Source organism: Heterostelium album (genome assembly GCF_000004825.1).
Source record: "Heterostelium album PN500 unplaced genomic scaffold PPL_contig15, whole genome shotgun sequence".
Taxonomy (NCBI): domain Eukaryota; phylum Evosea; class Eumycetozoa; order Acytosteliales; family Acytosteliaceae; genus Heterostelium; species Heterostelium album.
This window is the reverse complement of record NW_008805092.1, coordinates 115,738-130,576: the sequence shown is the minus strand read 5'-3', so window position 1 is coordinate 130,576 and position 14,839 is coordinate 115,738. Positions and strand designations below refer to the sequence as shown.

The 14,839-nt window shown below is 28.4% G+C and overlaps 5 protein-coding genes across 5 annotated transcripts; 3 read left to right on the top strand and 2 right to left on the bottom strand.

Annotated features, from left to right (window-relative positions):
- Positions 1-7: 7 nt before the first annotated feature.
- On the bottom strand, positions 8-296 carry PPL_06254 (uncharacterized protein; the record flags this gene model as incomplete). Its single annotated transcript, XM_020577117.1, has 3 exons — positions 8-27; positions 82-219; positions 287-296. 3 exons carry the CDS (start codon positions 294-296, stop codon positions 8-10), a joined length of 168 nt encoding a protein of 55 aa, XP_020432791.1.
- A 1,157-nt stretch (positions 297-1,453) lies between these two features.
- PPL_06253 (glycophosphotransferase) lies at positions 1,454-3,250 on the top strand (the record flags this gene model as incomplete). The annotated part of the gene is made up of 4 exons (XM_020577116.1): positions 1,454-2,166; positions 2,266-2,576; positions 2,641-2,749; positions 2,845-3,250. The coding sequence occupies 4 exons, from the start codon at positions 1,454-1,456 to the stop codon at positions 3,248-3,250; spliced, it is 1,539 nt and encodes a 512-aa protein (XP_020432790.1).
- A 146-nt stretch (positions 3,251-3,396) lies between these two features.
- Positions 3,397-5,757, top strand: PPL_06252 (uncharacterized protein; the record flags this gene model as incomplete). The annotated part of the gene is made up of 5 exons (XM_020577115.1): positions 3,397-4,170; positions 4,262-4,478; positions 4,588-4,652; positions 5,345-5,419; positions 5,722-5,757. The coding sequence occupies 5 exons, from the start codon at positions 3,397-3,399 to the stop codon at positions 5,755-5,757; spliced, it is 1,167 nt and encodes a 388-aa protein (XP_020432789.1).
- Positions 5,758-8,766: 3,009 nt separating this feature from the next.
- PPL_06251 (uncharacterized protein) lies at positions 8,767-9,860 on the top strand (the record flags this gene model as incomplete). Its single annotated transcript, XM_020577114.1, has 3 exons — positions 8,767-9,085; positions 9,110-9,243; positions 9,339-9,860. 3 exons carry the CDS (start codon positions 8,767-8,769, stop codon positions 9,858-9,860), a joined length of 975 nt encoding a protein of 324 aa, XP_020432788.1.
- A 449-nt stretch (positions 9,861-10,309) lies between these two features.
- On the bottom strand, positions 10,310-13,686 carry PPL_06250 (uncharacterized protein; the record flags this gene model as incomplete). Its single annotated transcript, XM_020577113.1, has 4 exons — positions 10,310-10,933; positions 11,017-12,518; positions 12,601-12,982; positions 13,399-13,686. 4 exons carry the CDS (start codon positions 13,684-13,686, stop codon positions 10,310-10,312), a joined length of 2,796 nt encoding a protein of 931 aa, XP_020432787.1.
- Between the last annotated feature and the right edge of the window lie 1,153 nt (positions 13,687-14,839).

Genomic DNA, 14,839 nt, shown 5'->3' with positions numbered 1-14,839 from the left:
AAATATTTTAAATAGTATCAGAAGATACTAATGTGAAATTATTATATAACATTATATTTTCAAAGAAGGATTACCAGACACTCCAGAATGGTTTTGAAAATGAAGCTGCTGCAGCTGAAACTTGATTTAAACTTTGATTTGAATTATTATTTATACTTTTAGATATATTTTGTTGATTTGATTGTTTTTCAAAAGAAAAATTGATTAACTTTAAATTGTCTATAAATTAAAAAAAGAATTAAAAATTTATTTTAATATTTTATTTATTAATTTTTTTAAAACTTACTGATTAACATTTTTAATTTAAGTAAAATATATTTTTATTAATAAATTTCTATTGGATTTGTTTTAGTTGTAAATGAAATTATATAATGTTTTTAAAATGATTGATTTGATTGGTTTTTAAACTCAATTGGAAAAAGAGAACATTTCCATTCCCAATTGACATTCCCACAATGATTGATGATGTGATATTTTAATTCATATTATTAATACTACTACAAGATATTTTTTACATTAATGTTATGAATATTAGATCGTGTAAAAACGATTCATATGATTTTTAGATTTGAAAGATCAATTATGTCATGACATCATTCAATTTCAAGAATAAGTGTAGAATCAATTTACATTGTTTATTTCAGTTTAACTTAATTTTATTTTATTAAATGCGTTGATCGATCAAAAATTATAATATTTGATCGAAAACACAAACACAAACACAAACACAAATTCATTTAATTAATATTTTATTAAAATTAATTATTATTTAATCATTTAATTTCCAATGTATTTAAAAAATTATGTTTCTAGTTTTTTTAAACTCATATTATTATAACATTTTTAAATTGTTTAAATAACAAAAGAAACAAACTAAGACAAAATTGTTCAGTTTGTGTTATATAATAAATGAAAAAAAATAAAAAATAAAAAAAAAATTACATAAAGTGTGATCGAACACAAAAATTAAGTTGTACAAATATTAATCGATTGGGTTTGGTGTATAATACTTTCTACCTAATATAATAGTTATGATGTGGTTGTGTTTACTGATGCTGATTGGAATTGAATACACACTCAACACACTCATTCATTATGAATTCATAATATTAATGTAGAATTAAATAATTCCTTATCAATTTGATAAGCTTGTTAAAATCAATAGATCTACTAACTATTTTCAAGAAAGTAAATCATTAACCAAACAAATAACAAATAACAAATAACAAATACATATGAAGTGTATAAAATAATATATGTTTCATTTAAACTTGTTATTTATTTGTATGTATATCTATTTGTATTTGTATTTATTATTATATATTATTATTACTTGTTTTAAATAACAATTTATTATATTTATATATTTATTCTTATATATTTATATCTCTATCTATCTTATCTATCTATTTATAGATTGTTGTACATTTTAAAATAAAAGTAAATTAAAAGAATGAGGAGATTAGTAGGTGGTTCACCTTTTACAATGAGAATATTATGGTGTATTTTAGTATTATCAGTAGCATCTGTAGTTTGTATATATCTATTTATTTCGACGACAAACGATAGTCAGGAAAAAGAGAAATCTCTATTCGTACACAATCATAATGATCATCTCAATGGTCTACCTCAAAAATTTATTAAAAACAATCATCTACCAAATATAGTTGTCGATCCAACACCATCAGCATCATCTAAACCAAATAGTAAAAATTTGAACTTTCCAAAGATTATAATTGATACGGGTGGTCCAACAAATGAGATTATTCTAACAACTCCTACAAACACCAAACATCATGATAAAGATCAACAAAACAATGATACTCATCCAACAACTAAAGTAAAAAAAGAATCAATCAATACACTTTCACAACATTCTACAAATAAAAATTTAACTTCAAAGACTGTAGAATCAAATATTTCATCTTCTAGATCGAATAATCATAATCAAACTCAACTACCACCACCACCAACAACTAAAAAACCAGAAATTCCGACCATTATATTTGCACCTGGACAAAGATATGAAGATACTATCGATGTATTCAATCAAACAGAACCTTCTCTTAAATATACATTACAATGTGAATATATAGATATAGTTTATACATGGGTGAATGGTACCGATCCAAATAATATCCTAGGAAGAACAAAGAGAGAAGAACAGTATGTATAAATAGAAAAAGAATATTTCATCATCATCATCATCATCATATTTTTATTATTATTAGTTAGCTTGTAATTATTAACTTGTAAATTTAAAAGGAAAAAGATTAAACCTTTAGCAATGAATAGAGTTAGAGATCTGATGGGATTGAAATACTCATTGAGAAGTATCAAGAAACATGTTCCATGGGTTAGAAAAGTATTTGTAGTCACTGATAGTCAGTATCCCTATTGGTTCAACACGTCAAACAAAGAGATAGAGTTTATTTTCCACAAGGATTTCTTTAAGAATACATCACACATTCCTACTTTCAACTCGAATGGTATAGAGTGGAATTTCCACAATCTACCAAACTCTGTTTCCGATTGTTTTCTATATTTCAATGACGATACATTTGTAGGAAATAATTGTAAGTATAATTTGTTATACTATATACTATATATATGTTAACTTCTTTCATTATTAAAATTTAGTACCAATTGAAACTATTTGGAATAAAGATAAAGGACAAGCATTATATTTCACATCTTGGAAAGCACCACAAGAAGATACTAGTATGATAAAAACTAGTTCATGGCATTTGTAAGTTTATGTAAACAAGTAAATATGTATGAGCGCTAATAAGATTGATTTAAAATATATAGGTCAATTCACAACACAAATTTACTATTAAATAGTATTTGGGGAAATGCAACACGTCCCTATCATAGTCATACCATTATGTTTTACAATAAACAGCTGTTAAAGCTAATAGAGCGAACATTCCCAAAGCAAATAGAAGCAACATCAAACGAACCATTTAGAACGGGTGACAATGTTAATATGGGCTTTATTTATTCACAATTCGCTCAACGATACTATAATACCGTACAACCAAAGAGATACGACTATTACTATGCACTGGTTGACGATGCAGACAAAGTTAGAAAAGCAATGGAGAGAATTCTAAAGGATAGACCAAACACTGTTTGTCTCAACGATGAATTCGGAGCAATACCCAACCCCGCTGCACTATCAATATTAAAACAGACCTATGAAGCTTTATTACCTGAGAAACCATCTTGGGAATTGGATATAGAATAGAGAGTTAATAAAAAATCATTAATGCGCAGCCCGCCAAAATTTAAATTTTTGAATTGTTTTTGTTTTTTTTTTTTTTAATTAATAAAGATATATCGATTTTATTACTTTTTTTTACTATATTTTTAGTACACATTTAGATTATAATCATGAGTGATAGTGAAGAGGAATTAGGTTATATTAAAAAATCAAATAGAGGCAATATCAATAGTAATGATAATGACGAAAGTTTAGATTTTGAACTTGGTAGCGCTGCAACTAGAGATGACGATGACGATGATGTTAGCATAAAGAGAATTAGAAAGAGAAAGATCATTCAAGATGTTAATAGTAGTATAGATAAAAGTAAAGATATTGAAGATGATCCTTTTTACACTCCAACAAAGAGCAGCAATAAAATATTAGATGAAAGTGATGATGAACAACTTAATGAAAAGAAAATAATAGATTCAAGTAGTAGTGATGATGAAGAAGAACAAGAAGTAGATAAAGAAGAGAATAAAATAATAGATTCAAGTAGTAGTGATGAAGAAGAGGAAGAAGAAGAAGAAAAACAAAATAAAATTGTTAAAAATAATAATAATGATAATTCTGCAAATAGAAGAAATATCGACAATAGCGAATCAGATCAAATTAAGAAAAAAAGAAAATTAAATAATAATAATAAAATAAAAGAAAGTAATAATGTAAATGAAAATGAAGATAATAATGATAGTGTTGGAGGAGATGGTGAAATACATAGTGAAGCAGAGGAAGAAGGTGTAAAGATAAAGAGAAAGCCAAAGTCAAAAGTTGTAAATTTAAAGACATCAAAGAGAAGACAAAAGACATTCACAGAGAATGATCTACGTTATGACTACGGTCTAGACAAACTCTACAAGCAATGGAAATCCGCAAATCTAAACTCAAACAAACCTGTAAAAGTAATTATTATTATTATTAATAAGAATAACAAATAATAATAATAATAATATTCAATCTAATATATATATATTGTTAACAATTAAATTATAGGAAAATTTAAAGAAACTATTAGATGTGTTTGATCGTTGGGCAAAGGATTTATCACCGGGACTTTCTCTGGTGGATGCCATCTACACCGCTGAGAAATATGGTAAACTGTCCACTACAAACAGCATCATTGCATCGATAGAGAATGGTATTTGGCATCCATTGAAGCAAGAAGCAGATGCCAAGAATGATATTCAACTGCAACGCATTGTTGATGATGGTAAATATATTAATATGAGCTTGCTTATCTGTTGCAACAGCTCCAATAACAAACTTGTAAACTCACTAACTAACTAACTAACTAATGTTTATTTAAAAATTATCAATAGAAACAACAAAAGATGATGACAACAACAATAACAATAATGATAAATTTAAATCAAATGTAAATAAGGTAAGTGTTTTTAACAAGTATTCGTTTAACTATATAATTATTACTCCTCTTTTTCATTTGTACATTTGTTACTACTACTGCTATTATCAAAAAGTTTGTTACTACAATTACTTTACAGTCATCGTCGTCCCCGACGATGTCGGATATTTTACTTTATTTTTATAGATACACTTATAATATAGTTGTTGTTATTATTTTATTATTGAATATAATAATGGTAAACATTGGTGGATTATCAATGTTGGGTAGATTCTGAGTGCAATTCTTATAGGTTTATTGTCACCTCGTTCCACTACCCTAAAATAAAATGATAGTTTGACAAGCTTGAATAGTCAGGTCTGGTGTACGATATGATATCTTGTATTTGTTCAAAAGAAGAACAACTATAGGATATTATATCTCTACAACCAGATAGGCTTGATAGTTTTCACTATCTCAGCTTCTTTTGACCTGTTTTATAAAGTCACATAAATTCAGGACAGATACAGCTGGAACAATTCAATATAATTCAATAACATACAACATATATTTAGTAATAAAACAAAAAGTAAAAAGTAAAAGAGTAATTGTAATAGTTATATCATAGTGCTTGTTGTTAACATAAACAAATAGAAATTATGAATTGATTTTATCAATAATAAACTAACTAACTTACAAAACAAAAATTATTCATCATTCTTACTTTTATTTAGATTCCAAATATTAATAACAATAACAATAACAATAATAATATTGTTAGTAGTATTCCACAACTTGCAAAAAAGATCGTTACTCCATTACCCTTACCCAAAGCACCCCTTAAACTACTACCATTATTTCGACCACCAACCCAAAACTTATCAAAATAGATTGCACTACCCTATCAATTTTAAAAGTTTGTTATTCTTGTTGTTTAAAAATTAAATAAATTATTGCAATAATTTATTGAAATATTATTAGATTTCTCTTGGATTAATTGTAAACAACTCATTATTAACATTTTAAATGATCTATATAATTCTAAATTTACAAGTATTGATTGATTCTTTAAAAGGTAAATTTAAATGTATTAGTTTTTTTTTTTTTAAAGTTTTTGACATTCTTAAAATTATTTTATGTTGATTAATTAGTTTATTGATTTGATTTCAAATTAAGAATTCTCATCTTATAATGATTCATTTATTTGATGGCAGATATTCAGAAATTGAATGAAATCCATCTTTTAATATGATGTTGGACATCTATCTATTAGTTAAATTATTTGAAATCATTTGATTTTAAAAAAAAACAACAATTTGGTTTGATTTAAAGAAAATAATAACTATAAAATATCTTTTAAAATCAGGTGTATCTATCTATTCATTAGTAAACAGAAATTAACGAACTAACCTAATAAAAAGAAAGAAATGAAAACAAACACTATTATTGATTGAATGAATTCAATTCATTTTCATTCTCATAATAATAAAACCAAATTTAATTTGATTGTACTACCTACTCTATTAGATTCTCAAAGAATTAGTAGATACAGAATGACTATATAATCAAATGTAACTATTCTAGATTTAAAAGATATAACTTTAAGAGATAGTGCAACCCTAGATAGGTGTTAAATTTAGAGTACACAGCATGACAGTACTGTTGCTGATGTTTGTTTATTCTTTACTCTTCTACTACTAATGGAAAGTTTGAAAAAAGAACAACTTCAACCACAAGTATACCCACACAACAATTACCTAGAACAAAACAAATAACTAAATCAAAATCAAAGATATCCACTTACAGATGAAGTTAGTTTCTACCAAACTCAACAGCCCATTGTAATGAACTAAAAATAATATTTTTAAAATAATCAATTGTTTTATTTTCAAATCTCATATACGGTTTACACTAAACACATAACCACATCAAACTCACACACAGTCAATCAACTATTACTGTAATACAAAATAGGTATTAAAATCATTATGTTTTCACCCAAATCAATTGATTATATTGTCAATATTTACAGATTAAACAGCTCATCTCTACAATCTAATGGTCAGTGTTTGTGGTGTCTGCTCATAGACTATGGTTTGGGGTGGTGTGGTGATCACAAAAAAAGATAAACAAACTAAATGATTCGACGTAATGTTTTTTTTTTTATATCTATTTCATCATTCATTAATAATTGGTTTATTTTAATTTTTTATATCTCACCATGTGATTTGGTGATCAAAATTTATTTTTTCTCCAACCAAACACACACACCACAAAGTAACTACAATATATTACTAAAGTTGTCCATAACAGTATCATCAGATTGCTTTGATCGACATCAACTATCATGATTCGTTAGGCATTAGTTAGAGAAAACTTGGCAAACAGAAGACAGTAGAGATTATAAGAGCGTTCAGTAGCATCTCACCCCAATCACCATCAAAGAATCATCAAAAGTCTATAACGTGTTTGTTATCGTTTTTTCTATTTCTTGTTGATTTAATAATATTTGTTTTATTATTAATTGATTGTTGTTTTATTTTTGTTTTTGGTAATAACTAAACATCATCACCACTAGCGATAGCCTGTAAAAAGAAGTAAAAAAAATCAAAATTAATATTGCCAATACCACTTTGTTAACAATCCCCAATAATTAAACCATACAACAAAAAATAAATTGTATTTTATTTCCAGATTTGCATTTCTACTTTATTTTCTTCTATTGGAAATATCATATTTATAGTAGTGGTAGAAGTCACATTTAAATAAATTGAAGCCAAAAAGTATGAGCATAGGGTAATACAAGGCAATCAGAAAGCAACACATCAAAAAATCATAAACCAAATCAAATCAAAGCATAGCAAAACCAAAAATTACCAAATTTGTGATTTAAAAAGTGCTGCTATATGTAGGTAAGATTTATGTGGCTACTCTTAAATGATTTAAACCTGTTGAGTTATCCATCCTGTAGAGGACAACAATAGTGTCAAGACAGACTTTATTTTTACCCCTTAACCCTATAACTAAGAATTATACTTCTTTCACTATCCAACAGAAAGTAAATTTGAAAAATACAATTTCTTTTTATTTTACTTTTTGTTCTCTCTCTTTTGTATGTATTTAAATAGAATCAAATTTTAAATGTTGTTGAAACCAAAGCACAAACAACTATAAATTTGTTTCAAGAGTATTGGAAATCTGTTAACACTGCTATAAGGGTTATTCATATTGTTTTGTATATTTATTTATTGTGTTTAAAATATTCTATTTTCTGTATATACTTTTTATTGGTGCTTGAAGATTAGTGTTATAATATTACATTTGATGTCTCTTGGACAATCCACCACTCTCACCCAATAGATTTTACATTGCTGTATAAAATAATTATTTTATTTAAATTATTAAATTTTAAGAACAAAAATTGGAATAAAGGGGAGCAACTAGAATATTCAATATCACAACTTTCATAAACCAAAGAAATTATAACAACATAAATTGTCATACCTGGGCAATGAATTTTATTATTTATGGTAGGTGTTTGTGGAATTTAATTTGTGTGTCATCCTCACCAAAAGTATTTTGTCCAACAATATACAAATATCTAATCTATAAATATCCATTCTTTTAATTTTTAGATTCATTACCCATTTCAGTGCCAGATATATAATATTTATTTAACATTACATAGTGTAACCAAGAGATCCGTTACCCCCGCCTACTTCACAATCTATCTAGGAATATTATTTATTTAGAATCTACATATACCTGGAATCTAGTGGTAACAAAATATAGAATCAACCAATCTTCTCCCCAATCACAAGTATATTGCCACCAATAGTTTAACTTTCAACCATTTAATTTTTAAAATTCTCTCATTGTTAAAATTCTTCTCATTGTTGTCTTTAAATATCAGTTTTGTCACAAGCAAAAATAATTAGTTACTACTTTCAATAATTCAATACAAATAACTAAACCTTATTATTTTATAACTCCAATCTTTTTCATCATCATTCATTTACAAGAAACAAAAACAACAACATCAATTGTAACCTAATTAGTTTGCAGACATTTTAAAATTTTATTGTTTTTTTCTTTTTTCCAACTTTCCCTCCTACCAACACCTGTTGTATTTCTGAATTCAAACAAACATTGTAAAATGTTGTCCTTAAACGAAATCAAATTTCCTTCTCATTGGAATCTAGTTCCCAATGAACCTTCGTATGTCGACTATGTTTACAGAGAGGGCTTAGATCTTGGTGTCTGGAGGCCTGACAATCAGAGAGACAGAATGGCACACAACAATGTAGTGTCACTTACTAGATTTTTTTGGCCAAACGTAGACTTTGAACGCTTGGTAATGGGTGGTGAACTCATGCTTTGGTTCTTTACTTTTGACGATGGTCTAGATGCCGGTATATATGATGATCAAAAGAGTGTTGATCTAGTACGTAGAATGGAAATCGTTTTCATGGATGGTATTTTGCCTGAAAATCCCACAGGACCAGAGAAAGTTGCTTTTCGACTACGGAGCAGATGCTTAGAAATGTGTGGTAAGCGTCGAGATACTTTTAATAGATTTATAAGTAGTTGTGTTCAATGGGTTGATTCAATTATCCCATTTAATAAAGTCAAGGTAAGTTTAAATAATTTGAAAATTATAAAAAAAAAGTTTTAAAAAATAAATAACTAATTAAGATTTTTTTTTTTTATTCTTTCTTTCGAATATAGGATGGTGGCTCACCACATATCGAACTATATTCATTCTTACGAAAGATTAATATTGGAGCATATCCTTGTGTAACCTTAACCGAAGTCATGCTAAATCATCATTTGGAACCATACATTTGGTCAGACCCAAGATGGCTAAAAATGAACGAAAACATTGCTATTGTGGTGACATTAATAAACGATTTGGTTTCCTATGAAAAAGAAGTGAATGATAACGCCGGTGTCTTGAATCCATTATATTTTTTCCAACACCAAAATAATCAAAACCTACCTGATTCCTACAGAAAGATGGTCAATTTAATCCATCAGTACGTCAATGACTATTTGCACCTCGAGGAAGGATTTCTTCGATCGATGGCACCGTTCCATGATGCGTTACAACACCAAGAAGTTCATTTCATGCTGGATCATCTACATTATTTAATTACCGGTTCAAGAATGTGGTCAATGCAAACTCCACGATATTGCTCTCCGACTTCACCTTTTATCGAAATGCGACCTCCCTCGAAAAGCTATCTATAAACACAACATAAGATAACACCAATTATTGTAATTATTTGTATATATACTTTACCTTCTTCTTTTTTCTTAGAGAGATAAGCTATTTACATCTGAAATATAATATAAGTAATAAAATACTCTAAATTATTTTTCAATTTAATTAAATTGCGTTGTTGTACAAAATAAGAAAATTTTTATTTAATTATAATGACAAAAATTTAATACCCAACAAAGTACTTTTGGATAGTTTAACATTGATGAAGTTTGATAGAATGAACTATTGACTCTCTATCATAATGTGTGAAAGTAGAATAATGAACAACATTGAATTACCAGTTGAAAAAGAAAGAAGAAGAATGAATTAATGGATGATGAACATTTCTGATGATTATTATTATTAACATTAAATATTTTTATGTAGGAAGGAATTGATTTCGAGATAGAATGATTGGCTGTTTCATGGAAAGAGTCTATTTATCTGATTTCTTTCTTGTTGGTGCTCTTTTTTTATCTTCTTGAACCATTCCCTGAATGGCATTTTGAGTGAGGATTTCGTTCTTCATATTGTCAAACTGCTTTGTCATTGAGGTTTCGAGTGATTCCAACTTGGCTTCCACATTGAACAGTTTGTTTGAGAGTGCGTCGATTGGAAATAGCTTTTTCATGACAGAGCCATTCGATGCATTCTGACTGGCTTCTGCTACTCTTCTCAGCTCGGTATTTACAGAATTGATTTGGTCTTGTGAAGCACAGTTCTTGACGGCACCAGAGATTGATCTGAGCTCTTGCAAAACGTGATCCAGCTTAGAGTTGCAGTCTTTCATTTCCATTTTCAATGAGGTTATATCGGATTTGAGAAAATTGATATCCACTTGGAAGCTTGATTGAGCACCTTGAAAGTCCTTTAAATTTAAATGGTTCGATTCAGAGACACTAGAGATTCTACGAAGAAAAGATAACTGCTCTTCAAATTTTCTTAAAGTATTTTCATGTTTGTTGGTTGTATCTTTACGGTGGCTGTAGATATCTGATTTCAAAACATCGGTTTGAACATAACACTCTCTTGTATAATGTTTTTTCATTTCATCAAATAACTAAAAAATAAATAAAAAAAAGATAATAGAATGAATATTAATTTGCTGACAATATAATAAAATAAAATAAAAAAGAATCTTACCATGAAAACTTCTTTGATAATATTATCTTTGGTGTTACGAATATCCTGTGATATAGACTCGTTGACAAGTACACCACCAGACTGATTAGAGTGGGATGAATGTTGGCTATGAGAATGATGATTCGTTGATGGTTGAATGGATGACGAGTGACTGGAAGATTTCTTTTCTTCTTTTACTTTGGTTGAATAAGATTGAGATTGAGACTGACTTTGGGGTGAAGGGACCGGATGGTGTGATCTAGAAGTGGAAGTGCTTGTCGAATATTGCGAAGAAACATGTTTTGGATTTGGAGAATGCATTGGCGACAGTGATCTTCTGTGACTTGAAGCGGAAGTGCTTGTCGAATATGAGGGACTGGCAGCAATATCTTCAGTGGAATAGCTTGGTTTGCTGATTTTTTCATCGTCTTGGATCGAATCGGTAATTGCAGCCACTGGGTGAGTAATATCAGCAATTTCGCTTGTTGGGGTGATTGAAAATTCACTCGAGACCATTGGATTGCAATCGTCATCGGAATCTTTAGTTGGCGAATTGGTGTTTACTTTTGTTGAGATAGAATCTGTCTCGTCGTAGGGGATTGTCATTTCGGCTTCGACACTCTGTTGTGGTGTTGGAATTGGAGATCTCGATCTTGAGCGAGACTGAGATTTTGATCTCGATCTTCTTGAACGTCTTGAACGTGAATGAGATCTCGACCTTGATCTCGACATTGAAATCTTTGTTTCATTGGCTATCGATGTTTGATTTGTATTATTACTACTATTGATATCTTGGCTATAAGTATTACTATTTTGATTTGAAGAAATATCATTACTCTGATATTGTTGACTAATATTACTGCTGTTGCTATTATTATTATTATTGTAGTTATTATAATTGTTGTTGTTATTATTATATTGTTGTTGATTGTTATTGTTATTATAACTACTACCTTGATAATTATCGTTGTTACTCACACTGCTTCTATGAGAACTTAAATACTTGTTTGGACGGTATTGATTTTTATCGGCATTATCAATGTGAGAACTATTATTATTACGAGAATTGTAATTTGAATTACCAATGAAAGAGTTATAGTTATCTTTGGATGGCGAATAGTTTCTTCTGATTGGTGAACGACCTCTCATTCCACCACTGTTATTACCACCGTTGTTGGTATTATTGTTGTAGTTGTTGTTGCTGTTCATTCTATTTTTGGAATCTGGAGAGTTTGATCTACTTCTGGATCTACCCCTGACAGGACTTCTACTTCTACTTCCGCCACTTCTCATATTGTAGGACTTTTGATTGGTGAAATTACCATTATTGTAGTTGTTGTTGCTATTGTTGTTGGAATTGCTATCAAAGCTATTGTTGTTTGAATTAAAAGATTGGTTCAAAGAGGAGCCACTCATGTTGTTGTTGTTACTTGTTCCACCAGGACTTCTACTTCTACTCATACTTCTACCACCTCTTGGACTATGATATCTTGTCCTCTTTATTGAACGAGGAGATCTTGATCCTTTAGAAATAAGAAGAAAGAAGAATTAGTTATTAGTTATAAGCTTTATATTTATAAATATATAGTTAAATTATTAACTTACTTGATCTTGGTTTAGTACCTGGCATTGTTGCATAATTTACAAGTAGTTTACGATTGTGAATTTCGTAACCATGATATTGGCTGATGGCACGTTCGGCTTCTTCAACGGTGGCATACTCGACGAATCCATAGCCCTTCTTGTCGACAAAGTGATTGTGGATGATTTCACCGACACTGGAGAACAGTGCTTTCAAATCATTGGGATGAGTAGATTCATTGTCGTAGTTGATGTAGACACGAGGTGCTTTCGGAGTGATGATAGTGGACATTGGATGACGCTCTCGCTTTGAACTCGAAAAGTCAATGAATATCTTTTTGCCCATTACCATAGTAGATTGAAGTTGGCTGATTGCATCCAATGCTTGATTAACACTTTGATATTCCTTTAAAAATTTAATGAAGAGGAAGAAGATTAAGATGAAGAATCATTTTTCCATCATTTTGTTTTTTTTTTTTTGATTAGATTCGAATTGAATTTGCCAATAATTGCATAGTTATTAGGTTATAATAAATAAATAAAAAAGAATGAGAGAGATTTTTTTTTTTTTTTTTTTTTTTTGATCATCTGAGGCAAAAAAAAAGTTTTTAAAAGTTTAAAATAAAAAATTAAAAAAAAAAAAATCTACAGAGTCGATCATTGCTCACATTAAACCAAAGTTTGACTTGACTGTGATTGACCAAACATCATATGATTTTTGATATTGGAGAGAAAGAAGAGAGAGAGAGTTGAATGATATGATAATATATGATGATGATAAAGATAATGATGAAGAGAATGAATTAATGAAATGATACATACAACAAATCCAAAACCAATCTTCCAAGCATGATTTGTAATTTTGCCATATTTGATAAAGAGTTCATAGAGATCTTTGTCAGTGAATGAAGGCACACCTTCCAAGCGAATATAGAGTTTGTTTGATGGCTCTCGACTTCCCATATCTCTACCTCCCATGTCTCGACCACCCATATCACGATTACCCATATCACGACTACCCATATCTCCTCGAGATCCATTGTCTCGAGAGTCTCGAAGATCACCACCACCACGATTCTGTGAAAAAGAGTTACTGTTGTTCATCGACATAGTTTAACAGATTTTGAAGTCAGACTGAATGAGATTCGATATCTTTGATGCTATTGGTTAATGTTATTGTCTGAATTGATTTCGATTGAATATTTGAACGCAAATGTTGTTATATTCGTTGAAATATGAATGAAAGAAAGATTTGTTAATAAATCTACAATAGTAAACCGATCTATATACAATTCTATAAGAATTAATTATAGATGAATGATTGATTGATTGATTGACTAATTGAATGATGAAAATCAATAATGATGACAATGATTTTATATAATTGATTTCTTTTTGTAGGTTTATGTTTTAAGTTTGTTGTGTTAGAAAAAAAAAGAAAAAAAAAAAAGAGAAATGTTAGAATGAAAGTTAACATACATGTTTAATATTTAGATGATTGAATTAGTAAAATATATTTTTTGAATCATTAGTGAAAAGTAAATCTAATCTATTAAGAGTACTTTATATACATACAGTATATTTTAAGTGTTCAACAACAATAACAACCAACGCAATAAAAACCAAAGACAAAAATAACAATGTCAGTAAACTGTTGGGTAGTTTTTTTTTTTTTTTTTTTTTTTTTTGAAAAAATTTGATTTTTTTATTTTTTTTTTTATATATTTTTTTTTTTGCAATGTTTTGGTTCAAAGATCAACATTATTATATATCAGTAATTTTTGAATTTCAAATGAAAATTAAGAAAATGAAGGGAATAAAATAAAAATACGGTGGTAGAAAGAATTACTGGAATTGAGGTATGCGAATAGATTCACCATTTATATTTTATAATATGATGAGTGCCAACATTTTACTTTATTTTGAGTTGTTTACAATTGGTGGATAGGAAACTATTTTATTTTCATTCTCTGTCATTTAATATTGTTATGTCCAAGATTTTCATTCAAACAAATGATATCAAATTATATATCAATAGGATTTAAATTAAAAAGATTAGATAATGTCATTGAAAACAAGATGAGTCCTGAATTCACTTGCATCATTAAGTTTAAGAAAAACTACAGAAATTTCAATGATTATTAATTCTCCCTGTTTTTGATCATTAAAAATTAAATTTTTTTTTTGTATATTTTTTTTTTAACAGTTCACACTTTTTTTAATTTAATTTAAACTTTGTCAAATATATAATATTTTTTCATAT